The 22,268-nt window shown below is 32.8% G+C and overlaps 1 protein-coding gene across 1 annotated transcript; it reads right to left on the bottom strand.

Annotated features, from left to right (window-relative positions):
- Positions 1 to 681: 681 nt before the first annotated feature.
- On the bottom strand, positions 682 to 7,549 carry LOC111290484 (putative protein phosphatase 2C 75). The gene is made up of 5 exons (XM_022881808.2): positions 6,244 to 7,549; positions 5,652 to 6,014; positions 5,265 to 5,370; positions 1,307 to 1,670; positions 682 to 1,006 (listed from the first exon to the last, which is right to left on the bottom strand). The coding sequence occupies exons 1-4, from the start codon at positions 6,694 to 6,696 to the stop codon at positions 1,324 to 1,326; spliced, it is 1,269 nt and encodes a 422-aa protein (XP_022737543.2). The 5' UTR covers positions 6,697 to 7,549; the 3' UTR covers positions 682 to 1,006; positions 1,307 to 1,323.
- Between the last annotated feature and the right edge of the window lie 14,719 nt (positions 7,550 to 22,268).

The raw sequence follows: 22,268 nt of genomic DNA, 5'->3' as shown, positions 1-22,268 counted from the left end.
AATTGAAAATAATTTTCTTCAAATACTCTAAATACCCAAAACCCTAGACACCCAAAAAATTTTCTGATTATATGTTTCTTAATTCTCTAACCACTCTACCACACTAACAATATCCCATCACAATTAAAAATGATAATGGATCAAATCAAAACATTTTTATTCATCTCAAACCAGCTTAAAATTTTTTTTTTATTTTTTATATTCAAATTCAACACAATATTACATAAATCATATTATATATGACTCAATTTAAAATTAATAAAATATTATTTTTAAATATAAAATATTACTTTTTAATATAAATATAAAATTATATAATTATATAAATATATATAAATAAAAATTAAATAAACACTTAAAAAATAATTTTTTATATATATTAGATCATATCGAATAAAACTTATTTAAAACTCCATCTCAATTTTTTTTTTTTTATTATATGATCTAATTAGACCCAAAATTTGATTTAAAAAAAAAAAAAACGATCATATCCAGCTAGCTAACAACCACTAGACATCCACTGCAGACCCCTAAAATAAAATCCTAAATCCGTTAAACCGAGAACAAACCAAATATTCCGAATCCCCAAAAATTAGTTTTGAATTTTGAGTACCACCCTACCCACAAGCAGTGCCTGAAAGATGATTTACACTGCTACACCTTTATACAAAAGAAATAAGGCACTATTAAATTTGTTAGTAGTTCTTTCTTATTTCTACGCAAACAACCAGACAATTCCTTTTATTTGTTCTGCAATCTTCATTGCATTAATTATCTTCAATACCCAAAAGCCTCAATTGAACTTGTAGCACTATAAAACTAAAACAAAAAGAACTGAAAGTAGCCAAGACTCAATATTGTTTGGTACCCTGATGAGGCACCAAAACAAGAAGAATCATTTGTTGATTCAGCTGCAGATATTGTGATAATTTGAAGAAGATACACCTTTCCTTATGAAGTTATTGGCAATTCCACCTGCATCTCTCAATCTCCGCCATTTGATATCCTGTCATAGAACCGGAATCAACTCAATTCTATCATATATGTATATACATTTGATATCCTGTCATAAAACCGGAATCAACTCAATTCTATCATATATATATATATATATATATATATATGTATATATATACATCTATATATACATATATATATATACAAATATATACAAATATATATACATATATATATATACAAATATATACATATATATATATATGCAAGGATATTACTCTGCAACTACAACTATCTGTGCATCTTTTATCATCATGAAACAAGGTTCGTATGAACAATATTGGGTTACCTGCACTCTGTTTCTTGTCAACTTTTCTTTAGATCAACAACTATAACACTGATGTTATCAGAACTTTTTCGCCCCAAAGCCAGGCGAGTAAGCAATGCAGCAGCAAGGACACTTCTAGATGGATACAACCTCTCAGCCCCTTCATCTTCTTTATTGGGTCGTCCTGCATTGAGATTTAACACAGCTGCAGTAGCACCATTACTTCCTTCTTGAAGACATTCACAAGCCACCTTACAAGCCAAGTCACTAGATAGAACATCCCATAAACCATCGCTTGCAAGGATTAAGCATTCATCTTCTGGTTCTCTCTTAGTAAATGTTATCTCGGGTTCTGATGTTACAACCGGTTTCAGGTATTTGTCTCCTGCACACAACTATAAAGAGTAAGCATCCATTGCATCAACATTTGAAACACAAGAAACTAATTAATAGAGTAAGTTTGACTTGATGCCAGAGCATAACATAAAAGAACTTGGAATCTGTATTGAGAATTCATAATTTCAAGTGCACCATTCAGGAGCAATAGGCATCCTCTAGATGAAAGAATACAACTGAACAGAATCACTTTCATCAAGCATTTAGGAAGAACAATAAATTCAAGTCCCAGATCGTCAATACAAAAGAGGTGGTTCCATAACCTTCTGAAAATTTTTGAAAGTTATCTGTATGTCCCAAATTACTTAAAAGTCTTAAACATTGCCAAGATATTACTCAATCTCAATTATTTTCAGTTATTCCTGAATTTGGAGTTTGTCTGACATAAGAAACTTGATTAGCATCTAAAATACAGTTTGAAAGTCAATGTCTTTCATCTTAAAGAAATTCAAGATGAATCTGAATGAGATTCATGGATTTTTCCAGTCTTGAACTTCATAAGACTACCATCTGGCAAATCAGTTTGACAGAATTCATGCCATGGGCAATTTAAGATGGCATATAGCTTCATGGAGATCATAATAATCAACTTAAAGCTATAAGCATTATTAAACCCTAAACCCTAAGCATTGTTTTCATTTTCCAGTTAAACTACCAGTGATAACCCCGAGCCAAAGTTAATGGTGGCATTGACTAAATCAGCCACCACCACAAGGTAATAGCCATAACATGATGGAATCCTGATGGAAGTATGAGATTATTATCATCAAAGATCAACCACAAGCCATTATAGAATTAAAATTGAATGCAATCAATAACATAAGAAAACAGAAAATGAGCAACTTTACTGATTCAAATGAAAGGTAAAATTGAAGGAATGCCATTTACAACAATATTAGTACAAATCAAGTGAAGACTCAGAAACCCTAAGACATCAGTTAAAATTTGTAAGAACATAAAAGGTTTCTGAGATAATTTAAATGCCCCAGCAGATTTCTTCCAAAGAGAAGCAAAACAATCTTCTCTTTCAAGGATTATGTAAAAGATTGATTGGAGATTAAGGCAAGCTGCTGTGACCAGGCCAGAGGGCCCAGCCCCGAAAATAATGACCGGTTTTTCTCACACCGCTGGAATCACTGTTTCTCTCAGTTTGGTAGTGCCAAAATGAGAAGCAAAATGGCTCTCAGATCAGGACATGGAAACAGAGATGTGGGGGTTGTTTTATACCATCGTGTTAACACACAATATTAGACAAATACTTAATTATAACTAATTGTTTATACTAGGGATATTATATACAAGGAAAAAAAGTTCATACAAGAATTAATAGAATCCGAAACTGCAAAGTCCATCATGGATATGCCTCCCAATTTGAAGGTCCATACTCCATCCAACACTAAGAACAGAGAAAAGTGAACCACATCCATGACAAGGAAAACAAGGTAATCTAAGCTTTCAAAAGGCCCTTTTTTTTTTTTAATATATAGAATTTATTGTGATGAGGTAGAAATACAATTATACATAGAAACATAACGTAATGCAATAAAAAAAATAGCTTAGAATCATGTTGATCACTTAATCCACAACATAACCCATTGTACAGAAGCCATACCTTCCAAACTTCAATTAATGATAATATCAAAATTGAAAGAATCGTTGGAAATAATGACTCAAATCTTAAGATATTTGTTTGGGATTAACCAGATATTACTTTATGGACAAGAAAACTTGTAGAAGGCAAGTTTGTATGCTTATAAATAAGTGAAGTCTCTGCAGGATTAAGTATGAAAAAAAGAGGTAAAAGAGTTATAGAGTTTTATGGGTAAACACCCCATAAGACTATTAAAGATTTACGTCTTATAGGTGTGTATATTTGTTTGTGAATGGACTAGAAGAGATTGAGAGGGTTCACATAGGTATGATGTATGGATGCATATGTGTATGTGTTCTGTTGTGTTGAAAGGATGCATATGGATATATGTTTATTTAGGTTGAGAATACTCCATAGGACTAAAAGAGATTGAGAAGATCTATGGGTATTGATTGTTGAGTGAATGATATGTTTTAATGTATGTTTGTAATTCTATACAACTAGTGGATCTTATTTTTCATCCGTGGACATAGGTCAATTAGACCGAACCACGTTAAATTATTGTCTCTTATGTGTGTTTGATTGATTATTTGATTTCGCTTCTGCAAATGTGATTTGATAAAGGTTTTTTAGCCTAATAAGTGGTATCAGAGCTGTGTTCGAGACATGAAAAAAGGTAAGCTTAGAGGAGCTTAATTCAAGGAAGAAGTTCGAGTTCGTATTTTAAAGATCAGTTTGCATAAAGCGTGGAGACATACAAGAAAAAAAGATTGTGAAACTTCCATTGCAAGTAAAGGCAAGTATGTCTAGTTTGAAGATTAATGATTGATGGAATTTGAGTCAACGTTGAGATTATTGGGAATAATTACTCAAATCCCATAAGAGATTTGTTTGGAATTAGTCAAATATTACTTGATGAACAAAAAAACTTGCATAAGAAGAATTCTAAGTGGAAGAAAATTTTTAATTGGTAAGTTTATATGTTTATAAACAGGTGAGAAAAAGACGTAAAAGAGTTATACGATTTTATGGGTAGATACCCCATAAGAGTATTGAGGATTTACATCTTATGGATGTGTATGTTTGTGAGTAGACTAAAAGAGACTGAGAAGTTCACATAAATATGATGAATTGGTATATATAGGTATATATTTGTGTTGAAAATATGCACATGGGTATGTGTTTGTTTAGATTGAGAATATTTCATATAATTAAAAGAGATTAAGAGTGTCTTATGAGTATTGATTATTGAGAGGTTAATGATTTGATTTGTATGTTTGTAATTCTTTACAACTAGTGAATCTTGTTTCTCATCCGTGAACGTAGGTCAATTAGACCGAACCACGTTAAATTATAGAATAAAAATTCTAAGAGAAGATGAATTCTTAATAGGTAAGTTTGACTTACAGAAGAAGAATTATAAGTGGAAGAGAATTTTTAATAAGCAAGTTTATATGCTTATAAATAGATGAGAAAAAGACGTAAAAAAATTGTAGGATTTTATGGGTAGATACCCTATAGGAATATTGGAGATTTACATTTTATGGATGTGTATGTTTGTGTGTTTGTGAGTAGATTAGAGAAGACTGAGATGGTTCACATAGATATGATAAATGTGTATAAATGGGTATGTATTTGGGTTGAAAAGGTGCACATACATCTGTATTTGTTTAAATTGAGAATACTTCATAGGACTATAAGAGATTGAGAGTGTCTTATGAATATTGATTGTTGAGAGGTTGATGATTTGATTTGTATGTTTGTAATTCTCTACAACTAATGAATCTTGTTTTTCATCCATGGATGTAAGTTAATTAGACCAAACCACGTTAAATTGTTATCTTTTGTGTGTTTGATTAATTATTTGATTATGCTTTCACTGGTGTGATTGAATTGAGGCTTTTTAGCTTAACAAATGATATCAGAGCTATGATGATTTCTAACAAGAATAAAATAAAATGATCATAAACTGTTCAATCCAAAAAACCTTACCTATTGCCCTGGACATAGCAAGAATGCCTTCAACTCGTGCTCCATTAACAAAGATAACTCGACCTCCAGCTGCTTCAATTCGAGCAAGTTCATCTGATCTGTCCGGCTGAAAGTGAAAGAAAAGTTAAGTCTTTGTCAAAAGCTACATTTTAATTTAGCAAATTCAGATTTCAGTTTGAAAAACAATATGAAAACAACTATTTATTATTTAAAAAGGTTTTATAAAAAAAATCAATTCTTGCTAAGATAAAAACTATTAAGAGAGGAATACAATTTATCATCTTATTTTACAATGTATACATTTTTTTTAAGTGACAGATGTCAGCCAAATGTGGGGGCTTTCCCATATCATCAAGCTCGAAGACATTTGCTAAAAACAAAACGAACCTTGTGATCGGAACTTAGAGGAATGGCCTTCCCGCCGCGGCAGAGGACGGCACGTGAGTCACCGCAATTTGCGACCACGATGTGCTCCGGCGTTAGCAAGGCCACTACGGCAGTGGACCCACGGAGGGCCACCTCCAATGGATGGCACCCACAATGGAACCCCACACTCCCACACGCGCACGCGCTTATTGCCACCTCATCCATTCTTTCAAAGCTCTTGTTCATCACTCTTCTCCAATTTTCTTCACGTTCCTTCCCTTGTGAACTGCTGTCTCTCCCACACTCGCTCTCTCCCGTGCAATTCACGTGCATCAACTCTTCCTCTACGAACACGTGCATCCTTTCCCTGCACAGTGCTGCCACCTGCAGGAAAAAGCCATTAGAAAGCTATATCCAGAAATCAGATTGTAAAATGACAAATTGACCCCTACTCCAAGTTAAAAGCCTGGCCGAGCGCCTGTTTGGGAAAAGAAAAACAAACAGGCCAGCGCCACCTTTTTTTTTTTTTTGGAAGCTTCTCTTTCTTTTATAAATTTTTAAAAGAAGGAAAAAAATTAATGAGAAATTAAGTGTTAATAAATTAAAACTTTACATGAGGGCCACCATGACCGTCATAAACAGCGAAGAAATGCACAGGTCTCTTAAGATTAATGTCGGGCCGGCAAAGGCTGGTCCGTACAGAAATGGCATCCTCCATCTCACGTGACCTCCCCGAAATCGACATCGTCCCGAACACCGGTCCGTTCGTCAGAGCCGTTTTGGGCTCCCCAGTCGTCGGTTCAACCTCCTCGCCTGAAATAGTACACGGACTGTTAGTCGCCAGCAGATCGCCGGCCTCCACCATACGTAGTCGCTTCCCTTCTGAAACGCAACCTGAGCTCTCTTCAGGATCTTCTCTTTGGCCCAGACTCGGCAGTGCTCCCGTACTGGACGCTGAGACTACGGCAAGCCTTCTCATCTGGATCCTTCTTCGTCGCCGTTGCCGGCACTTCGCCGGCATATCAACATCGTCATCGCTCAGCATTCTTCTATAAACCTCGGTCATTGAAAGTTCTCAATAAACAACCAAAATCTCCTCCAACAGACTATTATCGAATAAAAATTCCCCCTCAACTTATGATCACCACAATAGCAGATCATCTCAGGCGAAACATGTAATAATAAACCAAAAAAAAAAAAGAACAAAAATTAAAAAAAAAAAGGGAAAAGAGCTTAACAAAGTGTTTTATTTGTTCAATATTTTTTTGAAACGTATGGGAGAAAAAGGCAACGTGTAGAGTTATTTTCTATTTCTCGTGTAACTTGTAAGCCTTCTCCAGGGCAAGCCAGCTCCCAGCGCTGCCCTTGTTGCCCGTTGCTACCCGTTGCCGACCACCATTTGCATCCATCCTGACACGTGTATAACCTGGCGTTTCATCTTTCCTTAGAACGTCTTCTCGTTGCTTTCCTGTCTAGTCAATTTCGCGTATCGTCGCGATATATTTGGGAAAACGTTTTGAAGAGGATCTGGACACTGGTAGTCGACACGTGTTAAGACTCCTATAAGTGGCGGCCCAACATCTTTGAAATGAAACAAGTGGGGCACCCATTCGGTGGACACGTGTACTGATAAATAATATTACAGGGATGGCCCACATGGAATACGTTTAGCCTTTTCCGAGTTTCATTCCACCGGAAAAGAAAATAGAAATGTTCGCTCTTTTTTTTTTCTCTCTCCTGGAATTGCGCGGCCTTACACACCCGACGGACTACGGCGACTCCAGCGCGGCGCAGGTGACTTGGGTGGTCCAGTGTTGACAAGTAGGAAACAGAAAGATGCTGTCCGAGAAACAAAGCTAGCGTCAGAGGTGACTGCGGTCAGCAAACATTACGTTTTCAACGGGACTTTGGTTGTGGGCAAGATTTTGAACTTCCTTAAAGAGCTTAAAGTTGAATTTCATAACAACGGGCGGGATATGTTACACGTGTTAACCATACGGGGCATTGTGTGATAGAGAAATCGGCGAGAGATGCGCCATTGGTTGTATCATAAGCTCTTTGCCTTATCCACTTATTGAAAGACATACGCAGTGAATCGGACACGTGGGCGTGTGTGGAGTGTCGAGTTAGTCGAGAGAATTTGGCATGAGGGAAGTGCGATCCACTGCGGTTGTCATAAAAAGTTCCAAATCTGAATTTCATCTTTTTACTTCAAATCGATTATCTTAATTTTTTTATCTAAATTTAACAAATTTAATTTTCATGTTTCTAATAATATTTGATTTAAATATAATTGATAATAATGATATTGAAATTTTACAATTAAATTATCGATACTTATCTGTTCGATATTTTTAGGATGATTTTGATCATGTAACACATATATATTAACAAAAAGAACTCATTTTTAATAAAAATTTTAATTATTAATTAATTAAAATAAAAAGTATATTTTTGGATTAAAATGTATTGCTAAATAAAAAAGTTAATATATTTCAACAGATTAGATCATCATCAAATATCACCTTATCTAAGGTAGAGATAAATTTAAATATTATTAAATTTTTAAATCAGTTTCTAATAAAGTTGAAAGTAAATAAACCTAAACAATCAAAATAAGATAGTAAAAAAAAATTTTTTTCGATGTTTTGATGAGAGCCTTGCTCTATACTACTACATGTTGTCATAACGGTTTTGAAATCATCAGACGTAAAAAATGATGTTTTAAAATTGAAAAAAATAAATAAAAAATAAAAATCGTCACCAATCTTTGTTAGAGTGTAATTGATCACCTAAAAATTTATCTTTTTAATAAAACTATAAAAACGAATTTAAAGCTTATCAAAAAGATAATTTCGATCTACAAAAAACCAGGTTGGGTCTGAAAGTCGGTTACGCGTGGCGAAGGATTAGCACACCCAGAATGCCCATAAATTGGTACCATTTAATTACGCGCTATTTTTGGTGTTGGATAAAAATGATTTTAATTTAAAATTTAACACTAATTCCCTTCACTTAAAAAAATAAAATTTTGCTAAAATATTTATTTAAAAATATTAAAAAAATCTTTAAGTTAAAGAATTATCTTAAAATTCTCCATCGTCTAAGCAGAATTTAAAATAACTCTTTTCGCTTAAGATTTAACACAACAATCCTTAAAATGAAATAGCCTCTTTATAAAAAAGTGTTGGTGACTCTCCAACATCTAGGTAGAGTACCAAAAATTATTTTTTTCGAAATGTTATTTTTATTTTATTTTGTAATATCATAATTTTTTTTTAAAGTAGTACAAATAAAAATTAAATACAAAATAGTACAAATAAATCCTAATAATAACATGTTAATGTGTGTATGTCAATGAATGTTATGTAAAATAAAATGTAATTTAAAAGTTGGATTCTTAAGTATAATGAGACTACCCTAACTCTCTAACATCTAGGCAGAGCTTAAGTGCAACTGTTTATATTTAATATCTCTATTTATTGTTATACTTTTTATTTATTAATCTTGTTGTTGATGCAAATTAAGAAATCGTGTGAAAAGACTTAACGAAGTAAAATTTCTTAAATACCCCATCATCTAGGCGACATTCGGGAACAAATTGCTTCAAATAGAATTTTCACACGTGTCCTTAGAATTTTTAGGAGTTTGGATTTTAAAGGGTTTGAGTAGAGGTTTTGAAAGTTTGGTTATAAGGTTTAGAGGGTTTTAAAGCTTGAATTTTAGGATATGGAAGGTTTAGGGTTTTGGTTTTAGAGTTTGGAGATTTTATGGTTTGGATTTTGAGGTTTGGGGTTTTGATTTAAGGGTTTGGATTTTAGGGATTTTGGATTTACGGGGTTTAGGTTTAAGAGTTTAAAAGTTTGAGATTTTGGATTTTGGGGGGTTTTGGATTTTAGGGGTTTCGAATTTTAGGGGGGGTTTGGATTTAAGGGATTTCGGATTTTTAGGGGGTTTGAATTTTAGGGATTTTGGATTTTTAGAGGTTTTAAAAACTTAGGATTTTGAAAATTAAAAATTAGTGTTTAAGGTTTAGGTAAAACGCGAACATCTCTAAAAATCCCCATCATTTAGGCAGACTTTCGGAACAGGTTTAATTTTTTATAATTTTTGAAAACTAATTAAAAATTTTATATTTTTTTTATGAAAATTATAATAATTCCCCAACATCTAGGCGGAATTATTTTTTAGAAAAATATTTTTTATTCCCTCCAACATCTAGGCAGGAAAAATATAATAATAATAAATATTTTTTTGAACATTTTTAATATACTTTAACTATTATTTGTTTTCAATTTTATTATTATTAAAACAATTAAACATTTATTCTAACAAATTTAGAAATTTATCATGCATAAATATAAAAATATACTTAAAATAACAAAAATAATAATATAAAAAAAATTTTAAAAAAAATTTTTTTTACCTGAACTTGACCGATCAACAATCGATCCAACTGGATCGAAAAAAGGTCGGTTCGGTGCACGATTCAGTCAAACCGATTGAGGAGCGATTCAGTCCGGTTCAATTGGATTGATCAACAGCCTATATAAAGCCAAAACGGTTCAGTCCACGCACGAATCTCCTTAGCCTAAAACGGTGTCGTTTTGGCTTGTTGCTTCTTATATAAAGTCAAAATTTTTTTTACAGCTCATTCTGTTTGTTTTAGAAAAAAAAATGGGGAGAAAGAGGGAGAGAGCTCTGGGGAAAAGGTACGACCGTCTCACCGTCTGGTCACCGGAGCAACGCGTTGACCGTCGCCTGGTCCACCGTCGTCGGTGGTCGCCGACGGTTGAAAACACCAAAACCTTTCCAGAAGCTCCTTTCAATGAGATCTTCCCAAATCTGAAGTCCGTTTTACCAGAAACAGCCTCAATCGACGTAGATCGGAGCTTGAAGCTTTCAGTTTCTTTTTTTTTTTTTTTTTTTTAAGACACTGATGATTTCTTTACTTTTGCAGGGAGCTTGGCGCTGAAGTTTCTCCCTACGGGGAGGACTGTTTGTCTTTGGTTTTTGTTTTTGTTTTTACATTTCTGTTTTGTGTATTTTGGGGGGTGTTTGAAGTTGTTGAAGGAAAAGTTTGGCTTGGTGTTTGAGCTCGAAACGAGAGAGTGCTGAGGGTAGTATGTTCAAAGGCTTTTTTATTCTTTTTAGAGGGGGGTCGGAGAGTTTTTTTTTTAGAGGGGATCCGAGAGAGCTTCTTCCTAGAGCTTGAAGGGGAAATGGCTGGAGATTTTTAAGGGTTTTAATTATAGGGATCTAGGTTATTTTTTCTCTTTCTTTATTACTTTTTTTCGTTTCATTTTTTTTATATTTTTATATAATTAATAATTATTTTTAAATATTATTATTAATAATAATATTATCATTAAAATTAAAACAGTAGACCCGGATAAAATCGATGTCTACAGCTGTCCCTCTTTACACATTATTGAGAATCAAGAATAGGGCAAAGATAAAGACAATGATTTTGTCCAAAAGTAAATCATGAAATTTTTTTTTTTACAGGTCAGGTCAAGTGATAAAGAAAGCGACATCGTGAGTTGAAACATAAAGAATCGATTAAGGCAACACCTAAAGTTGAATAAAAAAAAGTGATCGGGACGACACCGCGAGTCAAGGATTAAAGATAACAGGGACTGAACCGCAAGTCAGAGAATTAATGAAATGACCGGGATTAAATCGTGAGTCGAAGATTAAAGATGACTAGGACTAAACCACAAGTCAAAAAAATTAATGAAATGACCGGGATAAAATCACGAGTCAAAGATTAAAGACGACTGGGACTGAATCGCAAGTCAAAAAAATTAATGAAATGATCGGGATTAAATCACGAGTCAAGGATTAAAGATGACTGGAACTGAACTGCAAGCTAGAGAAAGAAATGATTGAGATTAAACCGTGAGCCAAAGATTAGAGATGACTGCGACTGAACCACAAGTCGAATAATTAATGAAATGACCAAGATTAAACCACGAGTCAAAGGATAAAGATGACTAGGATTGAATCGTAAGTCTGATAATTAATAAAATGATCGGGATTAAATCACGAGTCAAGGATTAAAGACGACTGGGACTGAACCACAAGTCAGAAAATAAAATGATCGAGATTAAATCGTGAGTCAAAGATTAAAGATGACTGGGACTGAATCGTAAGTCGAAGAATTCATAAAATGATCGAGATTAAACCGCGAGTCAAGGATTAAAGATGACTGAGACTGAACCGTAAGCCAAAAAAATGAAATGATCGGATTAAATCGTGAATCAAATTTATGCTTGGAGGTCTTAGAAATTATGTCCGGAGGTCTTACAGAATCGTATCCGAAGGTCTTACGGAATCGACTGGGATAACATCGTAAGTCAAAAGATAAAGAATCGAACGGGATAACATCGCGAATCAAATTTATACCCAGAAGTCTTAGAAATCATGCTCGAAGGTCTTACAGAATCATGTCCGGAGGTCTTACAAAATCGATTGAGATAACACTACAAGTTAAAAGATAAAAAATTAATCGGGACAACACCGCGAATCAAATTTATGCCCGGAGGTCTTAAAAATCATGTCTGAAGGTCTTACAGAATCATGCCCAGAGGTCTTACAGAATTATCTGGAGGTCTTAAAAATCATGCCCGGAGGTCTTATAAAATTGATTGGGATAACACCGTAAGTTAAAAGATAAAGAATTGATTGGGATAACATCACGAATCAAATTTATGCTCGAAGGTCTTAGAAATCATGCTCGGAGGTCTTACAGAATCATACCCGAAAGTCTTACAGAATTATTCGAAGGTCTTAAAAACCATGTTCGAAGGTCTTACAGAATTGATTGAGATAACACCGTAAGTCAAAAGATAAAGAATTGATCGGGATAACACCGTGAATCAAATTTATGCTTGGAGGTCTTAGAAATCATGCTCGAAGGTCTTATAGAATCATGTCGAAAGTCTTACAGATTATGTTCGGAGGTCTTAGAGATTATGCCCGGAGGTCTTACAAATCTTAAAATCTTTGAATGCTTCTCATAATCAGAGGCGATGAAACTTTAAATTTTAAAAATCTTTTAATCTTGAAAGTCATGTGCAGAGGCTTTTAGAGATTATGCCTAGAGGTCTTACAAATCTCAAAAATTTTAAATACTCCTCATAATCAGAGGCAATGAAACTTTAAAAATTTTAAATTTTTTTTGAAGATGTTTTTTTTTCAATAAGAGTTAATGAATGCAATCAATGATACAAATGTCCATCTTGATCAAATGATGGTAATGGAAATGTTGATAAAAATATAAATCTCAATGCAAATGCAAGAATACGAATGCTTGATGCAATTATATTTGACAATGACAATGTTTTTTTCATGTAAATACTTCTACAAATACTTTTTCTTAGGATGCGGATGCCATGGCTGTGCAAATACGAATTTTTTTTTATGGTGCGAATGCAAATACTTGTGCAAGTGCAAATACAAGTGATGCAAATATGAATGTCTTTCTTGTAGTACAGATGTAAGTGATACAAATGCAAATATCCCTTTCATAATGCACAGATGAGCAATGTAAATTTGAATATCTCTTCTTTTTTAGGTTAAATGTCTTTCTCATGATACAAGTAATATAAATGCAAGATCTTTCAAAAGGTTATGCATCGAGAATTTTTATTCTGGATAAAACTTTGAAATTCTAAAACTTCTTTTGGGGCTAAATAAACTTGGCTTAAATTTTATTGAAGGCCAGCTAAACTGGGCTTAAAACCTCATTTGAGGCCAAATAAACTGGGCTTAAATGTCATTTGAGACCAAATAAACTGGGTTTAAAGCCTCATTGATTGTCAAATAAACTAGGCTTAAAGCTTCATTAATGGCTAAATAAACTGGCTTAAAACTTCATTGATGACCAGATAAATTGGGTTTAAATGTCATTGTTGGTCAGATAAACTGGGCTTAAATCTTCATTAATGGCTAGATAAATTGGGCTTAAAGCCTCATTGATAGCCAGATAAGCTGGGCTTAAAGCTTCATTAATGGTCAGATAAGCTGCGCTTAAAGCTTCATTAATGGCCAGATAAACTGTACTTAAAGCTTCATTAATGGCCAGATAAATTGGGCTTAAAGCTTCATTAATGGCGAGATAAACTGAGCTTAAATGTCATTGTTAGCCAGATAAACTAGGCTTAAAGTTTCATTAAGAACCAGATAAACTAGGCTTAAAGCTTCATTTGAGGCCAGATAAACTGGGCTTAAAGCTTTTCTTTTTTTTTTTTTTAAGAATTTGGTGATCCCTATCAAAAATGAAAAATGTGAAGATTTTTTTTTCAAATGGATGTAATAGTTCTGTAGATAGCGATGTTGATTCAAAAGGTTTCAATCCTTGAAGGGAGTGAAAGAGGCATGCAAGCTCACAAATGAAACACAAGCTTTTCTAAAAGCATGAATTCCTTGAAAATCAAACATATTCAACATTTTTCTTGGTCTCCAAATGTGACATTTTGATATATGTCAAGATCAATTGTAAGGGCTTGAGATTTTAAAGGGTTATTTGGGAATAATCTACCCATCTCAGACTTCTATGGCTTTGATATTTCAGATCTTTCAAAAAGTTTAGCTTTACTTTTGTTTAGCATCCACCATACTTAGCATCAGGAGTGACCTTTCAGGGTTGGCTCTAAACTGCCTTTTTTAGGGTTTTCACCCTAGAGTCACTTTTATTTCTATTTTTTTTTTTTACACACCATGCACTTGATAATTCAAATCTAATCCAAAAGAGGAAAATAATTTTTTTCAAAAAGGAAAACTCAAAAAATTCATGTTCATTTTTTCAAGAGAAACTCTTCAAGTTTAAGCTTTCATGCCTGATCCAATATGAACTTTTCAAAAGTTGTAACATAGGTTAAGGTTCATGGTTGCCAAAAAAAAAAGGATAAAAAGGCCCAAAACAAGTATTTAAGGATATTTGAAGCTAAGGATCATTTTTCATTAGAAGGATACACTCTAAGGTATATTTTATTTTATGCTTTCCACCCATTCATTTATGTTGTTTTTTATTCTTTCTTTCCTTTTTTTTTTTTACATCTTTTCACTGAGTGGATTTAAAACTTTTATGAACTTTTATACTGGGTTTGTGCCCCTATCACATGAGATTCCATTAGACATTCTCATTTTTATCCTTCAAACGTATTTTTTTTCCTCCAATATGGAAGGTGATCCTTAGTCAGGGTTTATTTTGAAAGAATTCAATCAGGCTTAAAGAGGTAACAAGAGATAAATTTTTATTTTTGTGAAGAGATAATGAAAGATGGCCATTTGTCACTTCAAGCATAAACACTTAAATTAAAGACTACTCTTCAAGAAAATGAGCTTGGAAAAAGGGTTTTTTCTTTTTAATCTAAAAACAAATTTTTTGGTTTTTTTTTTTTTCAAAATCTTGACTTTGTCATGACCTTTTTGGATTTGCTCAAATTTTTTAGTGCATGATGCCATAACTAATTTTTTTTTCTTTTTTTTTCTCTTTTTTTGTTGTTTTTATTTTTTTTATGCCCCCATAGCTCACACCTAGATTCATTTTGCCAGTAACACGTTTCATGAAAGATGCCCCATTTTAGCAAACCACCCATAATGAAAGTAATTACAAGAGAAAGGTCATATGAAATGGATAAGAAAAAGATTATGTGGGGTAAACATGTTTAAGGTATCAAATGATCTAAGTTACTCCACAAAAAGAGAACATAATGGTTAATCATAACTCAAGTTACCTTAGAGGTAATGAGGTATTTCTTTTCTAACAAATATACCTCAAGATAAAGGATCGGATTAATTTTGGGATAAAAAGCTAAAATGGTAGTATGCTTAAGTGTATTTTGGATTTGAAAATTTTGGAACTGCAGCATATTCTTGTCATATTCAATTATCGCATTTGAATTCTAAAAAAAGAAAGTCATATAGACTTGATTTTCTAGGAACCACACATTTTTTAATGGTTGTTTCATTGGTTCATTGCCTTAGAAAAGAATATTACCAATAATATCAGGTGAAAATGAGGTTCACAAATTCGAATTTAAGGCTATCAAGGGTTCATGACTGATGAAATGGGATCAACTGAATGAGCAAATTGGCATTTAGGTATTTGGAAAATTTTTAATAGTGATCGTCAATTCATCTTAGACTCAAAACTTCATTTTTTTTTACTTTTTTTTTTCAAGATATTTCTCTAGCCTCGGTACTTAACCACATGGGGCTTTATTCATATCTAACATCTTCCCTCTTTTTTTTTAAAAAAAAATCAACTATATATCAAAACTTACACGAAATAAAATACTATGATGCACAATGTTTACTCATGCAATGCAAACCTTAAGACTTGATCAAAAAGAATTTATCATCTTGATCATACTCTTGAGATGATATTCAAAGTTACATAAACAAAAGTTTCTCCTTTGATGTTTCAACTTTAGCATCACTAACTTGCAACTTCACTACTATCAATCATCAAAACTACCGACTAGCTCTTTAAACTTTGCATCATCTGCGTCGATCAAACCTTGAACTTTATCCTTGAAGGCAGTACAATCTTTTATGGAATGCCCCTTAACTCCATCATGAAATTCACATTTAGCATTAGGATCATACCACTTTGGGTACGGAGGCTTTCTGGGTCTTGCAGGAACAACAGAGATTATATGATTTTCTATCAGTAAAGTAAAGAGCTCAGCATAAGGTATTGAAAGTGAATGATACACTTTGGCTCTGTTTCTCTTACGACTCTGTGAATGGCTTAAGTTGATCCTTGATTTTGTTCGTGGTGAAGAAATTTGAGCACACAGATGAAGTGGTCAAGGAAAATCATCGATCAAAAATATTGGTTGGGGACAATATGGTAGCCATTGTGAATAATCATACGTTGGATCTTCCTGCATCATGGTGAGATTTCTCTCATTTTGCCCTTTAACAATTATTTTTTGGGCTTGTTTTACAAAAATATCTCCTCTTTTTTCATCATCAGTATTTATAATTCTTCTCCTTCTTATCCCATCCTCAATTCTACCTACAGCAAATAATAAATTTATAAATTCTGATGAAGTATTACTGATCAACTTATCATAATAGAAAGAAGGAAAAGTATCCATAAACAGGAAATTCAACTCCCTATTAGTAAGAGGTGGTTGTACTTACGATGCCATATTTTTCCATCTAACAGCATATTTTTTGTAGCTCTCATTGAGGTTCTTTCTCATATTTTAGAGGGTTAATCGGTCCGGAGCCAACTCCAACATATACTGGTATTACTTCAAGAATGTCTGTAAAAAATCTCTCAAAGTATGAATTTGAGTGATTTTCAGACTATGATACCAATTAGCTGTTGTCCCAATCAAACTTTCTTGAAAGACATGAATAAGCAGCTTATCATCACCAGCATACCCAACCATTTTAGGACAATATTGAGCCAAATGTATTTTAGGACATCCAGTTCCGTTATACTTTTCAAAATTTGAGGCTTTGAATTTTGATGGAATAACGAGATCAGGCACTAGACTAAGCTCATTGGCGCCAACATTCTCGTACACATCATGGCTTTTAATTACTTTCAATCTTCCTTCCAACAGATCATACTTATCTTTCATCACTATATCTTTTGATAGATCTAGTATCTTTTTTAATTTCTTTAATTCTTTATGATCATCCACATTAGGCACAATAGTGAAGTCATGAGAAGTATGCCCAGGATTGACATTTGTCTAAATTGATGGCATCTTGGCATAAAAGCTAATATAAGATTGATGATTTACTAGAGGTGCCTGTAGAATATGAGAGTCTTGAATATATGTAAACTTAGATGGATACAATGGTGTTTCAACAGCTGTTTCCTCCCTTGCCTTGTGTGTTTCAATAATTTTTTTTCCTTTAGTCAACTCTGTTAAAATCTATTTTAATTCTGCCAACTGTCTATTCATGTTTTATTGTATTCCTGTAACTGTTTCACCGATCTCTCTTTGGGCCTTTTCTATTCTATCCATTCGACTAGCATATTTATTTTCCATGATTCTGATACTAACTCGAGTGCTATAAGTGTGCAGACTCAACTGACCTTGTTTCCTAGAATAGCTATCCTTGAACGTTTTATTAATTACCAGAAGTCAGAAATGCATTGCATGAATTTTATTATATAAAAAAAATTACTTCGAAGGTTTGATGAAAGTATATTTACAATTATCATTCCTTGTCCTTAGCTGGCATGAAAAAGTAATGAATTCAAGCAAACGATGCATGATATGCAAGTCAAATTTTGTTACTTTGGTGAGAGGAAACATGAATTCCATCCTACATTCAAAATGGGTCATCTAGATATATCATTTCTGTCTCAAAAGTTTGGTGAAAACATACTTGCAACCATCATTCTTTCTTACACTTTTTTACGCACGCTAATAAAATAAACAGATGCATCAATTCATAGAAAATCTAGGTTAAAAGAAGTTTCCATTCATTTTCAAAAGTATCAAGTTTACACATTATGAACCATTCTAGGGTTGGGGCCAAAAAGTACCAGATCTGCTCTCACTTCTCTTTGTCTTATCTATAAAATAGTTGACTATGATTATTAGGGAAGATAACTCTTTACTTAAGAGCTTTTTATTCATCATTCTGACCAATTTTACTGTTGCCTGCAGTATTACCTATCATTTCGACATGGATCAAAGAAGGGTTCTTGTGAATAACTGGCTTCATCTTGGCATCAAAACTTAGATATCCAGCTTTCATCAGTCCTTGCACCCTATGTTTCAAAGTTGTGTAATTTTTTGAAAAATGGCCACTGATGCCAAAATGGTATTCACATTGAGCATTTGGGTCATACCATTCAAAGAAAGGTGGTTTATGAGGTTCAGTAGGGATAGAGGCAATGAGGTAGTTCCCTAGGAGCAGTGGGTATAACTCTGTGTAAAACATGGGTATTGGATCAATAAGGGCTTTTTTTTTTATGTTACCAGAGTTTTTTTGTCCTATGGTTGGTTTACTTTATTGAAAAAGTGCTGGAGTAGTTAGTCTCGAGGTGAATTAAGAAACTATGGGTTAAAGATTGGGCTGATAAAGTGGTGATTAGATAGCATACTGAACAAGCGATTGTGAAATGTGAGGTGGGGGACGTGAATTCAAGTGTAAAATTTTTGAAGGTTGCATGACACTTGGGGGCTAATTCTAGGTGTTTGGAAAGGAGGTTGAAAATTGTCATAAAAAAGATTTGGGTGCGAGTTTGGACTCGAGATAGTTTGTGAAGGTTGTTTGAAGCCAGCTGGTTTATTCTTGAAAATCAAACTTTTGAGCTCAGTCATTTGCATGGCTAGTTCACCCATTCCTCTCTTAAGTTTGTCCATACTTCGATCACTGTTTAAATCACCCAATGCTTTAGCATACTCTGGCAGAATGTTGGAACTAACGGGAGTCAATTGACCTTAACTTGACAGAAGTGACAACGGTCCTTAAGGAGGAACAAACCCAACTCTATCACTACCTCTAACCATTTCTATCAATTGAGCCAGCTGTTGTTTCATCTCTCGAAGCTCAAGCCATAATTCTTCTTGATTCAACTCCAAAGCACTAATCATTGCTTCCAATTAATCTCTCATTTTTGTCACTCTAAACCCCACCAAGACAGATATTTTATTTCAGAATTTAGACCAAAAATTCTAGACTATTACCCTTACTGAATGAATATCATAAAAACAAAGACACACAAAGTATGTTTATGAATACATGAATATGAGAATGTCACGACATGCATATATACTTATGACAATGAATTTTTATATGTACAAAGACCCAAATAAAAAGTTTCATCAACCATGAATGTATATGCAAAAGAAAAATAAAAAAAAATGTAATGTTATGTTGCAAGAATGGTGGGATATGAAATGCAATGTATGTTCCATACGACCCTATTATTCATGAATTTATATGCATGAAATGCAATGACATATTTACGTAAATGATGAGATGTATTCCTATGACTAATGCAGCATACTTGTATGGAATGCACGGACCTACTGTATGTATGAGATATGTATGCATGAAATGCAGTACATGTGTTATGCTGGCTTAATAAGGTAAACATTGTCTTAAGATACGTAACGAGATAAAATGCATGTACTACTTATCAAGAAGTGCATGAGATGCATATGCATGAAGTAAAATACGTGTGCTACCTATTGATATGGATAGGATGGAATGCACGTATTATCCTATTATAATGCACATGGGGTGAGATATATGTATGATGTATGAAATACGAAGGATGAAATAAAATACGAAATTTTTTTTATTTTGAGAAGGAAAAAATAAAGAAATAAGGCTTGAAAATTAGTCTTTATTCGGCCAATAAACAAAGAATTTAAAAAAAAATCCTTAATCTTTGGAAATGTTCTTTTGTCTTTTTTTTTTCTTTTTTTTTTCAATGATTGACCTAAAATAAATACCACATATTCAAATATAATACACACAATCAAAGAATATATAAAATAAAAAAAAATGACTTAAGAATTCAAAACAAACAAGTAAGAGAAATAATATAACAACCATACAACAAAATAATATAACGCAGGCTTCCTATGGCTCACGATATGTTGGGTTAGGATTTATATGTCTAAAGGTTCTCAGACTATTCCTCACATTATTGCCTATTATAGACTAGTAAGGTTCCTCGATCATCGCCCATTATGGGTTATTAACGGAAGGGTTCAATCTGAGTGGAAGTGTTTTGCTAGCAAATGCGGAGGTTATCACCTCACGAGAGCGTAGCTACTTCACTTTCTCCTAAAAAGGATTAAGCCCGGGTATAGAGCTCATGCATGTGAACGAATATACAAAGTGTGTGCAAAGTAATGTATTAATCAAAATAACATGAATAAATCAAAAATAAAATCAAAAGGAAGTAATAACTAACAAATAATTTATTTTATTTATTAACATGAATGTTTTCAAAAAATAAAATAAAAGAAATTAAATTGAATATCAAATAAAATCAATTAAATCCAACCATTGTCAATAGCGCATAATTAAAATTTGGCCTAACTCTCAAACTAGTCCCCAGTGGAGTCGTCAAGCTATCGTAACAGTTTTAGGATCGTCAGACGTAAAAGATGATGTTTTAAAATCGAGAAAAATAAATAAAAAGTGGGAGTCGCTACCAATTTTTGTTAGGGTGTGATTGATCACCCAAAAGTTTATCTTTTTAATAAAACTATAAAAACGAATTTAAAGTTTATCAAAAAGATAATTTTGATCTACGAAAAACCAGGTTGGGTCCGGGAGTTGGTTACGCGTGGGGAATGATTAATACCCCTACAACGCCCATAAATTGGTACCATTTAATTACGCACTATTTTTGATGTTGGATAAAAATGATTTTAATTTGAAATTTAACACTAATTCCCTTCACTTAAAAAAATAAAATTTTGCTAAAATATTTATTTAGAACTATTAAGAAAATTTTTAAGTTAAAGAATTATCTTAAAATTTTCCATCGTCTAGACAGAATTTAAAATAACTCTTTTCGCTTAAGATTTAATACAACAATCCTTAAAATGAAATAGCACTCTTTATAAAAAATTGTTGGTGACTCTCCAACATCTAGGCAGAGTACCAAGAATTATTTTTTTTGGAATGTTATTTTTATTTTATTTTGTAATATCATAATTTTTTTTAAAAGTAGTACAAATAAAAATTAAAGACAGAATAGTACAAATAAATACTAATAATAACATGCTAATGTGTGTATGTCAATGAATGTTATGTAAAATGAAATATAATTTAAAAGTTGGATTCTTAAGTATAATGAGACTACCCTAACTCTCCAACATCTAGGCAGAGCTTAGGTGCGACTGTTTATATTTAATATCCTAATTTACTATTATACTTTTTATTAATTAATCTTATTGTTGATGCAAATTAAGAAATCGTGTGAAAATACTTAAAAAAGTAAAATTTCCTAAATACCCCATCATCTAGGCGACATTCGAGAACAAATTGCTTCAAATAAAATTTTCACATGTATCCTTAGGATTTTTAGGAGTTTGGATTTTAAAGCGTTTGAGTAGAGGTTTTGAAAGTTTGGTTATAAGGTTTAGAGGGTTTTAAAGCTTGAATTTTAGGATATGAAAGGTTTAGGGTTTTTGTTTTAGAGTTTGGAGATTTTATGGTTTATATTTTAGGGATTTTGGATTTAGGGGGTTTAGGTTTACGAGTTTAAAAGTTTGAGATTTTGGATTTTAAAGGGTTTTGGATTTTAGGGGTTTCAGATTTTATTGGGGGTTTGTATTTAAGGGATTTTGAATTTTTAAGGGGTTTGAATTTTAGGGATTTTGGATTTTTAGGGGTTTTAAAAACTTAGGATTTTGAAAATTAAAAATTAGTGTTTAAGGTTTAGGTAAAATGCGAACATCTCTAAAAATTTCCATCATCTAGGCGAACTTTCGGAGCAGGTTCAATTTTTTATAATTTTTAAAAACTAATTAAAAATTTCTTTTTTTTAATGAAAATTTATAATAATTCTCCAACATCTAGGCGAAATTATTTTTTAAAAAAATATTTTTTATTCATTCCAACATTTAGGCAGGGAAAATATAATAATAATAAATATTTTTTTTGAACATTTTTAATATA

Source organism: Durio zibethinus, chromosome 11 (genome assembly GCF_047325235.1).
Source record: "Durio zibethinus cultivar Kanyao isolate XHJ-2024 chromosome 11, ASM4732523v1, whole genome shotgun sequence".
Lineage (NCBI taxonomy): Eukaryota > Viridiplantae > Streptophyta > Magnoliopsida > Malvales > Malvaceae > Durio > Durio zibethinus.
This window is presented reverse-complemented; position numbering and strand designations above follow the sequence as displayed.

Bases quoted from the DNA above. Each gene is read 5' to 3' on its own strand.
- LOC111290484 (XM_022881808.2), bottom strand. From the start codon at position 6,696: ATGACCGAGGTTTATAGAAGAATGCTGAGCGATGACGATGTTGATATG. The intron at 6,015-6,243 runs GTAAAGTTTTAA...TTTTTCCTGCAG, and splicing joins ACGGTCATGGTGGCCCTCAT to GTGGCAGCACTGTGCAGGGA. The intron at 5,371-5,651 runs GTTCGTTTTGTT...TTTCACTTTCAG, and splicing joins CTCTAAGTTCCGATCACAAG to CCGGACAGATCAGATGAACT.